This window comes from Jaminaea rosea (assembly GCF_003144245.1).
Source record: "Jaminaea rosea strain MCA 5214 unplaced genomic scaffold BDZ90scaffold_2, whole genome shotgun sequence".
Lineage (NCBI taxonomy): Eukaryota > Fungi > Basidiomycota > Exobasidiomycetes > Microstromatales > Jaminaea > Jaminaea rosea.
This window is the reverse complement of record NW_020289976.1, coordinates 161,028-175,630: the sequence shown is the minus strand read 5'-3', so window position 1 is coordinate 175,630 and position 14,603 is coordinate 161,028. Positions and strand designations below refer to the sequence as shown.

At 59.1% G+C, this 14,603-nt stretch overlaps 8 protein-coding genes across 8 annotated transcripts; 4 read left to right on the top strand and 4 right to left on the bottom strand.

The window, feature by feature from the left end:
• Positions 1–11: 11 nt before the first annotated feature.
• BDZ90DRAFT_105821 (hypothetical protein) lies at positions 12–1,498 on the bottom strand. Its single transcript, XM_025503183.1, has 3 exons — positions 1,129–1,498; positions 749–1,059; positions 12–669 (listed from the first exon to the last, which is right to left on the bottom strand). The coding sequence occupies exons 1-3, from the start codon at positions 1,318–1,320 to the stop codon at positions 306–308; spliced, it is 867 nt and encodes a 288-aa protein (XP_025363949.1). The 5' UTR covers positions 1,321–1,498; the 3' UTR covers positions 12–305.
• BDZ90DRAFT_230221 (hypothetical protein) lies at positions 1,222–2,041 on the top strand. The gene has a single exon (XM_025505392.1). The coding sequence runs from the start codon at positions 1,404–1,406 to the stop codon at positions 1,788–1,790; it is 387 nt and encodes a 128-aa protein (XP_025363948.1). The 5' UTR covers positions 1,222–1,403; the 3' UTR covers positions 1,791–2,041.
• A 67-nt stretch (positions 2,042–2,108) lies between these two features.
• On the bottom strand, positions 2,109–6,552 carry BDZ90DRAFT_230220 (IKI3-domain-containing protein). Its single transcript, XM_025505391.1, has one exon. The coding sequence runs from the start codon at positions 6,527–6,529 to the stop codon at positions 2,216–2,218; it is 4,314 nt and encodes a 1,437-aa protein (XP_025363947.1). The 5' UTR covers positions 6,530–6,552; the 3' UTR covers positions 2,109–2,215.
• Positions 6,553–6,705: 153 nt separating this feature from the next.
• Positions 6,706–10,335, top strand: BDZ90DRAFT_277633 (hypothetical protein). The gene has a single exon (XM_025509027.1). It carries the CDS (start codon positions 6,797–6,799, stop codon positions 10,280–10,282), a length of 3,486 nt encoding a protein of 1,161 aa, XP_025363946.1. The 5' UTR covers positions 6,706–6,796; the 3' UTR covers positions 10,283–10,335.
• A 258-nt stretch (positions 10,336–10,593) lies between these two features.
• On the top strand, positions 10,594–10,951 carry BDZ90DRAFT_211417 (putative U6 snRNA-associated Sm-like protein LSm6; the record flags this gene model as incomplete). Its single annotated transcript, XM_025504111.1, has 2 exons — positions 10,594–10,636; positions 10,785–10,951. Coding segments are annotated over 2 exons (210 nt in total), but the record flags the coding sequence as incomplete, so codon positions are not given.
• Positions 10,952–11,230: 279 nt separating this feature from the next.
• Positions 11,231–12,215, bottom strand: BDZ90DRAFT_263803 (DJ-1). Its single transcript, XM_025508619.1, has 2 exons — positions 11,716–12,215; positions 11,231–11,607 (listed from the first exon to the last, which is right to left on the bottom strand). The coding sequence occupies exons 1-2, from the start codon at positions 12,152–12,154 to the stop codon at positions 11,444–11,446; spliced, it is 603 nt and encodes a 200-aa protein (XP_025363944.1). The 5' UTR covers positions 12,155–12,215; the 3' UTR covers positions 11,231–11,443.
• Positions 12,216–12,421: 206 nt separating this feature from the next.
• On the top strand, positions 12,422–13,884 carry BDZ90DRAFT_230217 (C-4 methylsterol oxidase). The gene is made up of 2 exons (XM_025505390.1): positions 12,422–13,420; positions 13,494–13,884. Exons 1-2 carry the CDS (start codon positions 12,551–12,553, stop codon positions 13,719–13,721), a joined length of 1,098 nt encoding a protein of 365 aa, XP_025363943.1. The 5' UTR covers positions 12,422–12,550; the 3' UTR covers positions 13,722–13,884.
• Positions 13,787–14,537, bottom strand: BDZ90DRAFT_248952 (putative dynactin Arp1 p25 subunit RO12; the record flags this gene model as incomplete). Its single annotated transcript, XM_025507641.1, has 3 exons — positions 14,462–14,537; positions 14,166–14,378; positions 13,787–14,102 (listed from the first exon to the last, which is right to left on the bottom strand). The coding sequence occupies exons 1-3, from the start codon at positions 14,518–14,520 to the stop codon at positions 13,787–13,789; spliced, it is 588 nt and encodes a 195-aa protein (XP_025363942.1). The 5' UTR covers positions 14,521–14,537.
• Between the last annotated feature and the right edge of the window lie 66 nt (positions 14,538–14,603).

The following is a 14,603-nucleotide window of genomic DNA, read 5'->3' as shown; positions in this document are numbered from 1 at the left end:
AACACACATCATCCCCTCAGCAGCGCGTCGCAAGAGCAAGCACTGCAGCTTGGCTTGCTCGCCCGCTACCGCTCCGATCCTGACGCTTTCTCGCTCTCTAATACTCATCGTCTCACAACACAATCATCTGTCACATCATCAGCTCTCCTACAGCGTTCACAATGACATCAATCAATTTCAAACTCACTGCCGATTACGGACGACGAGAGGCTCAAAGATTGATAGCGATTCCGCACGCGCAGAGGTACGAAGAGGGAGAAAAGGGAGACCAACACCGGGACGCGAAGGGACACCTCACGCCTCCTCTACATTTGACCTGTGCCCATGGTCCCCATAGCCGGCTGCATCATGTGCGTGTTGGACATGCCTCCATGAGGCGCCGCGTACGTAGGGCCCTGCTGCATCCCATGAACGCCCATAGGCTGCGGGCCGCCGTACTGCTGGTAAGGGAGAGGTTGAGGAGCCTGCTGCATGTTGCCACTCTGCTTTCCGTAGTCATAGCCTTGGCTGTTGCCGGAGTCCCACTGAGGATTCGGGTCAGCTCCTCCGCCGCGGAAGCCGCCAAGGGTGCGGGGCATCTTGAGGGCGAAGATGAGGCTGATGATGCAGAAGAGGGAGACGAGGAGCCAAGTCCCCCATAGTATGCCGCCGTAGGCCGGGGCTACTTTGCTGCCGGGCGGAGGTGAGTGGGCATGGTGTAAGATGACGATGACGATGACGACGGTGCACGCGCTTGCGACGTACTTACCAGACGCCCTCGTATTTGCCGGTGAAGCGGCAGTCGTTAGTGAAGATGTTGATTTGGGTCGCCTTCGCAGCAACGGCTAGCCAGGTGATCCACTCCACCGCCAACAGACAACCCCAACCCGCAGGACCAGCTAGGAAGCGGACGGCCGTCCTTGCTGCGCCGCCTCCCTGCATCTTGTCGCCATTGCCCCAGATGAGGAGCAGGATGAGGAACAGCAGCGTGTTGACAAAGGTCCAGGCCCCGATGACAGCAGAGAAGTAGGAGCTGGCAACGAGGTTGTTCGCTCTCGCCTGGGCATTCAGATAGAGGTTCTGCAACCGTAAGGTGCGCGAAGGTCAGCAAGCCTGGCTCTCCATGCTGCAGGGATGTCCTGAACGTACTCGTTCTGAGTTGTATTCGAAGCGATTAGAGGGGTCATAGGTCTGGTTCTTGATGTAGTCGTTGACTATATTTCGAAGCTCGATAGACCTGTTCGTCAGATAGGCTGCGAGTCCCGTGACAACGAGGCTGAGCGCAAGAATGAGGATGCCCGAGGGCAGAGCGAAGGTGCGGTAGCCGCGAGTGCTGGGCATAGTCGGCACTTGAGGAGGAGAGAAACGTCGAGGGGGGAGAGAGTAGTTGCAAGTCACCAACGCCTCTTCTTAAGTAGCAAACGATGCCAGAGAGGCTACTCTACGACCACCAGGCAAGACGTGCCCGCCCGGAGGTTGAGTCGCTCGCGTCCCCATTAGCTTCAAGTCGCGTAGTTAGCGCAAAGACTAGCATGGGAGCCCACGATGCAAGTCACCGAATAAGGCCCATGGTCCGTCCGTCCTCTCGTCCGCCTCACTCAGATCCCGCGTCGTCCGAAGCGAGGGCGTGCTCGGAGATTGACGCCAACGCCATGCGGCGCCACGCCGCGCCACGCTTTCATGCCCGCTCGCCGTTTTCAAGAGGGGAGCAACAAGCTGAGAGCCACACGCTTCAAGCTGCCTTTGGCTTTGCACTCGGACAGCTGACAATATGTTTGGCAAGCTTCAAGCCAGCCTCGCGCTCCTGGTGAAAGATATGAGGCGTCGATTGAGCGACAGAGGAGCTCACAGCGGAAGGAGCAAGCGCGAGAGGGATTCCGCGATCCTCTTCGATGCTGTGTCGAGTGGAACGGCGTCACCTTGGACCTTGATAAGTGCGATCGGGCATCGTCCATGATCTCTGCGCCGCATATCGCCCGCTGCAACTTCCAGCCACCTGAGCAGGACCTCATGCTCTCGAGGCATGTTGAAACAGGCATCGTCGCTCAATCAATCCGCCGCGTCTCGCATCGACCACATTGGTGAGCTGGAGAAGATGTGAGTGGGTACCATCAGACAAGATAAAGATTGCTAGAGTACAGGATTGCATTGGCGAAAATGGCAGGCACGGGCGTATAGAGAGCAGAGACAGCAACGTCGACAAGGTGGCGATGAGACGATCACGCCGGGCCTGCTCTCATCGCCCTGCGACGCCATTGTTGCTACTGACTGCCGCGGCCGTACCGCCCATCATGGTGCCCAGCATCTCGCTCCTCCATTTGCGCTGCGCCACTTCAATCCGCGTACGCTGCGCCGCCTGATCCAATCGTGTCGTCCCGGCCAGCAAGTCGAGTGTGGCTCCCGTCGCCGCAACGCCCGAAGCGTTGGTCAGAGCGGCGATGCGCGCCTCGTCCGCCTTCACACCTACTTGAACAGCGACATCGTACAGCTCCTTGCTTGCCGCGTGCGCCTGCTCCTCGAAGCGGTCCAGCGCCTGCTGCAGGGCGTGAGCCGCAAGCCGGTGGGAGGGGCCAAGAACCACCAGGTTTGGAATTAAGCGGGCAGCATCGTCTTGGACTGCTCCGAGCCTCTCGTTCAGCAGTTTGCGCAACGACTCGTAGAGGTAGTCCTCCTCGTAGACGCTGCCCTTCTTACCCGATGCCTTTGCCATTGCGTCCTTCTTCTTCTGCTTCTTGCCTTTCTTACTGCTGCCATCTCCCTGCGAGGTGGCTGAGAGCGAAGAGAGGGTGCCCGCGTGCGTAGGTGCCTTTGTATAGCGCGTAAAGCGGGTGAGCTGCGTAGACGTGTCCGACTGGACGTCAATGTCCGCCGCTGCTCCAGCGGGGCCGTCGTCACCATCTCCATAGAAGACGCCCGGCTGCTCCTCGCTCCTCTGCCTCAGCTCAGCGAGGCGAGCAACCTGCTTGGACATCTGCTCACTCATCTCAGCTATGTCATCCATGATCACAGACTGGGAATGCAGTGCCGCCGGCTTGACGTGCGTCTCCACCAGATCCATGCGACCGTACCTTGCGCAGACGCGCCGACACTCCGTAATGTCGTGCGCGCGCGCAAAGCTGTCCAGCGCTCCTTCTACATCGCGCCCGTACTCGAGCTTGACCCTTGCCGCTTCGGAGTATCGGGCCGTGTCTTCCAATCTCTCGGCCATGCTCGTCGCTAGCTGCGGAATAGACTGCGGGGCATGCACTGCCGCCAGAGCAAAGCAGTCGTGCCAGGCCCCTGCAGACTGGAAAGCATCCAGCGCTCTGTTGACGTCCCCTGCAAGCTGGAAGGCAAGCCCAGCGTCGGACCACTTTTGCCTTCCGAGAAGGTACTCCCCGTACAAGCCTTGGGCGCGTCGCCACTTCTTGGGCTCGCCTTGCCAGATCTCAAAGGCTTCAGCGAAGAGGCGATGTGTGAAGGTATATTCCATAGCCTCGTCCTCCGCATCATTGCACTGTGCCAGCCAGCGGAGCGCTTTGCCGTAACGTCGGAGGTGGTCGTCTATACGGTACCTCTGCCTCTCGAGGGGCTTGACTTCCCTCAGCTCTCGCAGGAAGGGCAGGTACTCCCTTGGGTCCTTCTTTTTACTGTGCTGCGCGACCATGAGCGCAAGCGTGAGGTCGTACATGCCCAGTGCCACGTCGAAGAGCGAGTCCAGTGGCGCGAGAAAGATGACATATTCCAAAGCCTCGGAGGCCGCATGCTGGTCCTGGTCTCGCACGAGGGCCAGAGCGGCTTCGTAGTCCGCGGGAAGCTTCTTGACGTGCGCGGTCAGGATAGAGTGGAGGTGCTTCTTCCCCCTCTTTGTGAGCTCTGAGATGAAGGCAGAGCAAATCGCGTTCGTCGCTTCGGGAGCAACGTGCTTGAGGCCCGAGAGGAAGAGATTCAGTAGATCCGTCTCATCCACCTGGTCCACGAAATGCTCAACGTCGCTGATAAACTTGGCCGGGTTGTGATCGTACAGAAAGTTGAGGTCGATCCGATGGGAGCGGCAGTGCAGCAATGCCTGGCGGTAGCGCCCGCGGTCGAGCTCGGAGCGTACCCTGTCGAGCACCATGCAGCGAGGAAAGACGCGCTCCAGATTACCTCGCGGCATCTGAAGGACGAGAGCCATCTGACGAGGGCAAGACACGACGATACGTGAGCCGCGCTCTACGCGACGGTCTAGAGATTCAGAGGGGGAGGTGGTGAGGGAGTCGAGAGGGAGGAAACGGGCCTCGTGACTTGTGTTGGTCCAGATCAGGAAGGGCGGGGAGAGGGTGAAAGACGTGGCGTCGTGCGCCAACTTGGAGGGGGTGACAGCATTCTCAACGCTGCAGAGGAGGGTATTGGAGGGGGAGAGGCCAATGAAGAGGGGCTGTAAGTCCGAGGTGGCTTGCACTTGCAATGACGGGCAGAAGGTGCCTAGGTCCGCAAGGGGCAGACGATCCTCTTGCGCAGCCAGTGCCGGCTCGATCGCGCCAGTGCTGGTGTGGAGGACGAAAGCGTCCTTGCCTGAGCGACTTGGATCTACGGCAAGAACGGCGGAACGCTGAGGAAGAGAGACCGATGCAAGAGAGCTTTCGCCTTCCATCTTCAGCTGATGCGACTCAGCTTGAAGCCGAAGAGCAGCGGATCGATGCCACGTCGTCCCGCTGCCCAGCACACAGACATCCAAACGCGTACATGCAGCGTCGATGTTGATGGCGACCTGGTGACCTTGCAATTGACCCTCGACGACGACCATGCAGCTGACGACTGGCTTTGCCTTCCTTGACGCCCAGACAATGGCATACGTGAAGACGCGCTTGCCGTCAGGATGTAGCAATGCGAGCACGTTGACGAGCTTCTTGCCCACACTCCTCTCAGCCCACGCCTTGTCTCTTGGTGTGAAGCCGCCCATTGCATCGCCGTCCTCCATCCACTGCTCCAAGTCAAGCACCGACCGCCAGACGGCCGATTTGGTCGTCGGAAGGACCAAGCTGCACATGGGCGGCGGGACGGTCTGCTGGTCGAAGAAGGTGAGCCTCTGTGCTCCTCCGTCCGTGACCGCTACCGCGGAGGAAGTGGCTGTCTTGTCTGCTATGCGTTGTGCGTACGTTGTTGAGTGGAATTGCCACGATTGCAGAAGCGAGCCGGTGCCTGCTTCGTGATGACGCCAGAGCAGGATGAGCTGGGTGTCCTCTTGACGACCCCATTGCATCGAGCGTAGCAGTGCGTCTTCCTGCGTAAGCTCTTGCTTGAGGTACCAGTGCCAATTAGCCATGGTCCACAGCTGCACCGCGTCGCTTCCATCCTCGCGCCGAAGCCAGACGGCGAGACAGCTCCCGTCAGCGTTCCACTGAAGCTCGACGATCTTGTGTGGGCGAGACCACGAAGCTTGCTGATCGAGCCTGCCCTTAGCTTCTTTGTCCATCAAGGGCGGCTCAGTGATTCCTCCCTCCTTGCCATCAAGTGCAGCACCCGACTCTTCCCTGAGCGAGAAGCCTCCCCTCCTCAACCCATTACGCTCAAAGAAGACAATATCGTGTCGACCCTCCCTTCCGCGAGCAAATGAATCGTCCTCGCCCTCGGCACCCGCAGAGAAGCGCTGCGAAGTGGCAATGATGTTCCCCACAGGCTTGATGGCCACAATGTGGCTCAGCCCCTTCTCTCCCTCGTCGCTTAGGGCACTCAGCTGACCGGACCGCTCAAATGTTCGGATAAGGCGACGCGATCCACGGCCTGAGACTGGCTCGAGAGAAGACACGACGAAGTAGGCGCAGTCTTCGCGCCAGGAGATGTGGGGAAGGCCATCATCATCATCGAGGGGGCGGAGCTGCTGAGTAGCTGAAGAGTCTGAGGAGGCATTGGCGGCGGCGGCAGCAGCGGCAGCGGCTCCCTTTCCTGCTGATCCATGAAATTGTGTTGCCTTGGATCCCCATCCTACATTGACGGGCTCCTCACCCCTACCCTGCTCACGTATCAGCCTCTCCTCGAGCACCTCAAAGTCTCTGCTCATGACGAGGAGCTTCTCTCGCGCTCCCGCCGCAGACGAACTCGAAGGGGCGTCCTCATCTGCCACGATGAGAATGACTGACTCTTCGTCCGGGCTCCAGGAGGCGGCAAGGATGCCTTGCTCTACGGATCCCATAATCTGCGCTGGCGGTGCTGGTGAGCCATCAGGGTCTTCGGTATCATCATCGCTGGTGCCGAGTGGAATGAGGAGGATGTCTCCCCCCGCTGTGATGAGGCAGAGCGCTGCTTCATCTCCTGCTGCTGAGCCGCCATCGGATAGGTACACGAGAGAGCGCACTTGAGATTGCGGTGACGAAGACGTGTCTGACGAGGCGACGAGATCGATGTTAAGAATGTGCTTGCTGGCGCCAGTTTCGATGTCGATGGATTCGATGTCGAAGGTGCACTGGCCATCAGGTGACGGTCTAGTGTGGGAGACGAGGTATGCCACCTTGCTATGGCTCGTGAGCGCCGTCGCATGGCTGTGTGTAAGCGCATGCTCCGCTCGTTGTATGCAGCGAAGGTCCCTCATGCTTTGCGATTAAGGGAGCAAGGTGGAAAAGGCAGCGAGGGAAGCAGCTTCTCTCTCACTCCGTCTGAATTGAAATTGCTTGCCGCGGCTGACGTAATCATCGGACTGAGGAGCTGCTCCCGCTTCCCACTTTTCTGACGCGAGCACGACTGTCCTGACGTCCTTGCATATCAATCTCTTCTGCCGCTCGCTCGCCCGCTCGCCATCATATCCGCCTTTGCCTCCTTCCGCACGACGCTACTTGGTGCAATACGTAGATATCGCACCATGGCTGCAGCAGAACGGGCAGCTGGCTCTGCACCGGCTGCGTCGTCGTCGTCGTCGTCATCGTCATCGTCGCCTTCGGTGGTGCCTCACATGCTTTCATCGCTGCGCATCCTCCATTCCCCTTCCTCCTCATCTAATACCTCTCTGCACCCAGTCATTATTCTCACCCTTCAGGGACGCAAAGTCGTCTTCAATGCTCCCGAGGGAACGGTCAGAACGATGAGCAGCAGGAAGACGAACCTTGCTGGAGTGGCTCGTGGCTCGATTCACCTCTACGTGCAGGATGCCACGCTCGCTGCTGGTGGTTTGCCAGGGGTGCTCATGACACTGGGCGATGCACCGACGAAGGAGGAGATTCATCTACATGGTCCACCATTGACGGCTCATGCGCTGGCTACTGCACGCTTTTGTGCCAAGAGAAAGAGCAGGCAGTTGCGCGTTCACGAGATGCACGAGGCCGCCACGAGTAGGGCCGCAGCTGCGACGGTGTGGCCTGCTGCTAGGACGGAGAGAAGGGAGGAGATTATCAGGCCGCTGCTTGCGTGGAGGACGAGCTCCACTGCAGCGCAGCAAACCACTTCGCCTGTAGCCATGGAAGTTGACTCCGCCGCGGCCTCGTCTTCCTCATCATCATCAAACGGCAGTCGCAAGCGGCGACGCTCATCTGACGTCCCCCAAGACCTCAACGGAGCAGGACCGACGTCGAATGTAGAGCATGACGCCGCTTCGTACATCCGATCTCGCAATTCCTCATCGTCCTCGAGCGCAGCTCATTCCTCGTACTCCCCATTCACGCCTCTCCAAACGGCAGAGGACATGTTCAAGTCAGGCAAGCCAGACGGCAACTCTCTCGACGATCCCAGCACAGTGCGCGGCAAGCCCTCAGCGGCCTGGGTCCAGAAACGACTGGCCCCGCCCTCCCATTCCTCACTATCCCGCCAAGATCTAGCGGTCAGCTACGCCATTACCCTGCCGACCGTATCGGGCAAGATGGATATGCAGCGCGCCTCACTCGCGGGCGTCAGGCCGGGTCCCAACTTGGGTCTGCTGCAACAGGGGCAAAGCATCAAGATCCAACGTCCGAAGAAGTGGGAGGAGTGGAGCGAGGAGGCCAAATTGAGCTGGGTTAAGCCGGCGAAGCCGCAGAAGGGAAAGAAGCAGAGGCAGCAACAGCAGCAGCAGGGTAAAGCGCCAGCGGCACCAGCAGACTCTGCCGAAGCAGCAACCGACAGTGCCTCCGAGCTGGAAGAAGTCACAATCTCCAGCTCAGAATGTGTCGCCCCTCCCATCCCCGGCCCCGTTGTGCTCCTCATCTACATTCCCTCCCCCGCCCATCTCGACTCGTTCCTCTCCCACCCACCCAACAGTTCCGCCCTACAGGAAGCCACTCATGCTCAAGCGGGCAAAGTACACTTGATGGTTCACACAAGCCCCGCAGATGTCCTGCGCGACGAGCGCTACAGGCGCTGGGTGTCGAGTGTCAGCGACGAAGGAACGCAACACATTGTGACCGCGAAGGAGATTGGAGCAAACACGATCCTCTTTCCCTCCTCAGCACTCCTTCTGCTGCGTCTTTCCCAGCTGGACGAAGGGCTGTTCCGCTTCCCTCCCTACTCGCTCAAGCGCAACGAAAAGCTCCTCCAGGAGGTCGGTGCCGGCTTCTCGAGCGGCGAGGATGGCAAGGGCAAGAGCTCGGTATGGGTCGCCGACCGCGACACGACCATCGACCTTCAACCACGCCTCGGCGCACCAGGCCTGACGGATCATGCATGGCAGGCCTCTTCTGCTGATGTGACTTTCGACGCTTTTGCGAGCGAAGGGCAGGACTACGAAAGGAAGATGGCTTTCCTCAGCTTTGGCAAGTGGAGGGAGAGTGATACGAAGGAAGATAAGGAGCGAGAGGCAGCAGAAGAGCGGAGCTCCCCGGTGACGAAGGGCAAGGCGAATGGCAAGGCGAACGGCAAGGACAAGAGCAATAGCAACGGCGATGCTGCTGCAACGGCTGGTGCGACTCGTAAGGCGGAGCAGCGCGAAGCGTGGCTCGAGTTCAGCAAGATCGGCGAGCGCGTGCGAGAGGAAGTAGCTTCTGCCTCTGCGGCCAGCGACAAAGCTGCCGCCGGTGTCGTGCGCTCCTCGGCCTGGGAAGGGATACGTATCACCACCCTCGGCACAGGGTCTGCCGCTCCCACCAAATACAGGACCGTCTCTGCCACTCTGGTCGAGCTTCCCGCCCGTCTCTTTCCCAGCAGTGGATTGGACGAGCCGGTGTACATGCTCCTTGACGCTGGAGAGAACACGCTCGGCCAGCTCGCACAACGCTTCGGGAGAGGAAAAGAGCTCGACGCCATTCTGCGTGGGCTGAGGCTGGTGTTCATCAGCCATATCCATGCCGATCACTGTCTGGGCGTGGGCGGAGTGCTGAGGGCACGACGTCAATTGGCTGAGCAGGAAAGCGAGAAGCTGGAGCCCCTCTTCCTTGTCAGCAACTTCTACACGCGCCGCAGCTTGGTGGAATGGAACGACCTCGAGGACCTCGGCATCCGCGATCCTGACTTGCCAGAACCACAAGACGACACTATCACTGCGCCTCTTGTAGTCTTGCTCGAATCCGAGCACCTTGACTACCAGCACGGCATCGCCGCACACGGCTCTTCGGACAGTGCTTACCTGACTCACCTGGAAGAAGGCTTCCGCCCAGGGTACGAGCGTTGGCTCTCCTCTCTCCGTCGAGAAGTCCTCTCTCGTGCACCCTTTGCCGGGCTGGACGAGGACGACCTGATTGCTGAAGAGGAGGACGTGGCTGCTGCTGTTCGTCGCCTAGCTGAGGAGCGCTCCAATACTAGGGACGCAGCGAGGATGGGCAGGAATAGGGATGGGCGACCCAATTTCGCGAGTAGCGCTAGACATCTCTTTGAGGGTCTCAAGAGGAAGGAGCGCGATATGACTCGCAAGGGGTTGGAGAGGCTGAAGGATGCACTCGGCGACGCGGTGGAGGTCAGGACGGCAGAGGTGGATCATCGGGCGAAGCATTGCTACGGGATTGTTGTGCGCATCCCTGGCCCCAACGGAGGGCCGGATGGTTTCTCCTTTTCTTACTCGGGCGATACGCGTCCGACGCCTCGTCTCGAGGCTGCAGCCAAGGGCGTGGACCTCTACATCCACGAGGCGACGATGCAAGAAGAGGAGGCTCACGAGGCTTCAGCCCGGGGTCACTCTACCATTCGAGGGGCAATCGAGTCTGCCACTCGTGCTGAGGCGCGCGTCGTGTTGCTAACTCACTTCTCGCAGCGCTACCCGAAAATGGCGAGGTTAAACCTGAGCGCGGGAAAGGGCAGGCCTACAGTGGCGTTTGGGATGGACTTGTTGAGCGTCGAGATGAATCAGATGTGGAAGATGGAGAAGTATTTGCCAGCCATTGAGGTGCTCTTTAGGGCGGATGAGGAGGGAGAGGAGGGGGAGGAAGAGGAGAAGCCCAAGACTGATTGAGAGGGGCGTGCGCAGTGTGAAGGTAATCATCAATAGAAATGGTTCCTCACCTGAATCGTTGTTTGCTCGTTCAATTGAGTGCCAATTTGTTTGTCCAGCGAGAAGAAGTCGCTCAGCGGGCTCGCATCACATCACGCGGAGGCGGGAGGAGGACGACGGACTGCGAGCTCGTCTGGGCCCGTCTCTTGTTCCGCCTCGCATCCTCCATCTTCTCATCTTTACAATTCTACCATCTGAACGTCATGGCTCCGGACACGCCAGCTGCAGCAGGCTCAGACGGAGCAGACAAGACTGATGGGGCTGCGAAGCAACAGCAGCAGCCGGCTAAGGGGTCGCCTAATGACTTCCTCAAGAGTGAGTGGGGAGCGACCCGTCGTGCAGTCGATCAGCGCACATGCTAACGTCGTTATCCTCCTCTCCACCTGCCATGGCTATCCTACTTCGACCACCTCTTCTCCGTCACATCGATCCTTCTGCCTCTTCATTCACCTCCTCCCGCCAGACGTCATCGGCAAGCGAGTCTCCGTCCGCCTCAACTCAGGCATCGATTACCGCGGGACCCTCTCGTGCTTGGACGGCTACATGAACATTGCGATGGAGGAGACGTCGGAGTGGGTTGGTGGGGTCGAGAAGAACAGGTTCGGTGATGCCTTCATCAGGGGTAACAATGGTGAGTGCGGAGCGAATTGGAGACGAAAGAAGGGGCACCAAGGTTAAGATGAGGAAGAGAGATGACCGCTGACCTTCCTCTTTCATCTGTCCCTGCGCCTGCTCTTGTCCTGACGTCTTTGCTGCTCCTTTCTGGGACGTCGTTCAGTTTTGGTGAGTACTTCATCGGCCGCATTGAGCCCCACAGAGGATGTCCAATCCTTGCGACGACCCGGGGATGAAAGATCTTGAAGCTGACCCACGTCTTCTCGCCTCCCTCACTCTTCTCACGCAGTACATCACGGCTCTGTGAGTCAGATCAATGCAAACAGATATCAAGATGTTGCAGCGATGCAGACGAAAGTGCGTGCGTGCGTCGCATTGGTGGATATGTACACGGAGGCAGGGTAAGACGTCAAGAAGCGAGCCGATGAACAGCCGGCTCTTGCCTTCAAGCTTTCCTCCGACCTATGCTCTCCCGCACATACTCTCCTGCACTCCGTCGCAGTCCCTTTACAGCTTCTCCGAGAGAACCATGGGTCCTGCCACCTCATCCCTCTTTTCCTTGCCCATCAAAGCCTCAGCGATGGTAAGCGCAAAGAGGATCGCCGTGCCTGGTCCTCGCGACGTGATGAGCTTGTCTGATACGACGACGCGTTCCTCTGAGTACTTGTAGTCTGGGGTCGTGAGGTCACAGAGGGAAGAGCACGTTAGCTGCTAAGCCTACGCCTTCCTCAAAAACGCCAGCTGCTCTTCTAGTCGCAGCCACGCCGCCGCCTACTCACCCTTACTCAACTCCTCCTTCACGCTCGGATGGCTGGTAACCGTCGAGTCCTTGGCAATGCCGCTCGTCTTGATCGCCAAACTCCCTGCACAAATAGCACCCACGACCTTCCCATCCGCATAGTACTTCTGCAGCAGAGCCTGCACATCCTCATTCTCACTGATCGTCTTGGCCCCCGGCCCTCCCCCCGGTACGATGACGGCATCCCTGTCCAACCCCTTACCGCCAGAGAGGGAAGGAAGCGAGAGGTCAGGAACTACTTTCACGCCCCGGCTGCAGGTTACAAAGGGGGTGGAGTGGGGCCCATCTGGGTCGGACGACGAGCCGACGTATACGGATTCGACGGAGACTCCAGCGCGTACGAGGATGTCGTAGGTTGTGACGAATTCGAGCTCTTCGGTGCCTTGCGCGATGAAGATGAGGGCGCGTGGAGCGGACATGGCTGTGTGAGATAGGCGTGCTGCGATGCTGAAAGGTTGGTTGGGTTGGTGTTTGGTGAGGAAGAAGAGCAGAGCCAGGAGATAAGCTGCATTGAGTGGAGTCCTGTTGGCTCGAGCGTCTCTCCCGCTCGAGCTCAATCAAAGGCCGCCCCGCCAGCCCGCCGCCCGCTGCTCCTCGTGGCTGGCACACGCTCGCCGTTCCGTCGCGGGACTCCATTTCTCTCAACCTCGGCGTGGCTGCGAGTCCGAGGTTTCAACCATGGATCACCGGCTCGAATCTAGCTACCCCGCACTCGAGCAAGCGATTGAATTGTCCGGTTTGGGGGCAGAAGCAACAGGTATTTCAGAGGCTCGAGATTGGAGCTCTCGTCGACATTTCTCCTCACGACAGCAAGCATGGCGACCGCTACTACCACTGCGACGATCGACTCGCGCTCCGCCACCGCCACCGCCACGGCCAAGCAGGCGGCGCCTGAGAAGGAGCAACGCCCGCAGCTGCCACCGCGTTCGAAGCGCTGGTGGCCCGTCTCCAACCCTCGCCCTACTCAAGCCATCTTCGACCTCGTTCTTCTTGGCGCCTTCATCGCCTGGCAACGGTCCAGCACCGCGCACAACTTCTACTCCTCCCTCGCTGCCCGCTACTCCGTCTTCGACATCAATGCCTATGGGGCCTTTGGCATCACCACCCTCGTCTACTGGGCCGTAGCGGGCCTCTTTGCCATCGTGGACCTCACGCACTGGCCGGACATCGTATTCAGGTACAAGGTGCAGCCCTTCGAGAAGGTGACCATCAAGGAGTATGCCAAGATTGCAAAGGTGGCAGCAAAGAACCAGCTCTTCGTTGTTGGACCTCTGCTTGCTGGGCAGGCATACTTAGCACCCTACCCAGTCGAGGCCAGCGCCGTGCCCGGGTCATGGGCAACGTTGGGGTACATTGCAGCTAGTATTGCGGCGATCGAGGTGGGATTCTATTACGTTCACAAGACGATGCACAATCCACGTCTGTACGCGCGCTACCACAAGCAACACCACGAGTTCACGGCGCCTGTAGGACTGGCTGCTACGTACTGTGGCGTAGTGGAGCATCTGACAAGCAATCTCGCACCCAACGCCATTGCTATGGCGCTTCTGCGACCTCACTGGAGTGTCGCGACCTTCACCTTCTGCTTCCTCGAGATCAGCACCGTCTGCGCTCATTCCGGGTATAATCTGCCTTGGGCTCGCAGTAGCTTGAGACATGACTATCATCATTTCAAATTCGATGTGGTGAGTGGCAGAGTCTGGGTATCATCTATGTATCTGAGCGCGTTTGCTGACTCCTTGCTCCTTGGCGGCGCAGAACTACGGCCCCATCGGCGTCCTTGACGCGATCCACCGCACCGATACCTCGTATCGGGCTGCGCTTAGTGATGCGCTGGCCAGGGCCAAGGGCGACGCTGGACGTGCGAGGAGCGAGCTGTTGAGCAGGTTGGCTGCTTGGGAGAATGGGGCGCGAGAGGATGAGCCCGCCGCGACTAAGAAGGTCGGCCCTGTCGGTCGGGGTGACTCAGGTAGCGACTCCGACTGAATGCTCCTCCCTGTATCGTGGCCTACTTTGTAGCAGCTCTGTCACTATCCCTCTGTCCCTCTCTCTCAACTAAGCGTAGCCGGCCTGAATCGTCCATAGTAGTCCCTCCCTCTTGCCTCGTGCAACTCGGCCCACGTCTCCGGCAACGACCCCACCTTCTTGGCTGGGTTTCCCGCCCAGACCTGGCCCGAAGGTATCGTTGTATAAGGAGCGACGACGCTCCCGTCGCAGATTCGTACACAGTCTTTGACCGTGACGAAACGGCCGATGATGCAATCCCGGCCTATGTCTATGTGTGAGCCTACCGAGGTGGCTTGGAGGACGGAGGAGCTTCCTATGTGCACAAAGTCGCCTAGCTTGACAGGATAGTAGGAGAAGGTGCTGTGACGTGAGAACAGCAAAATTGTCAGCTATGACTCCTTACATCATGCCTCTCGTACCTACCCCTTGTACGTCTTGTACGGCGGCCTGAGTACTGTTCCCTCCCCCACGACGCAATATCTGCCTGTGCTGATGGCGATCGTCGAGCCAGAGGCTGCGCGTTTGAGGTCTCCGCGAACCATGGCGCCACTGTGGATGATACACTTGCCGCCCAGGACGATGTTGGATGTGCCGTGGAGGACGGCTTTGCGAGAGACGCGATTGAGTGTGTGGGAGCTGCGAATGAGACCAAGAGGGACAAGAAGGCCCGGTGATTAGAGGCAAAGAGCCGAGACGATGTCAAGGCACCGCTCACTCACGTCTGAATATACTCGTTGGGAGGGTAGGGCTTGACGCCCTCATTGGTGCTGGTATCCATTTGGAACGACGAGGGTGTCAACGAGAAAAGGAAAGGCGGGCGGGCGGGGCAGCGGCTCGCTCGCCTTGACCGTCTCGCTCGGG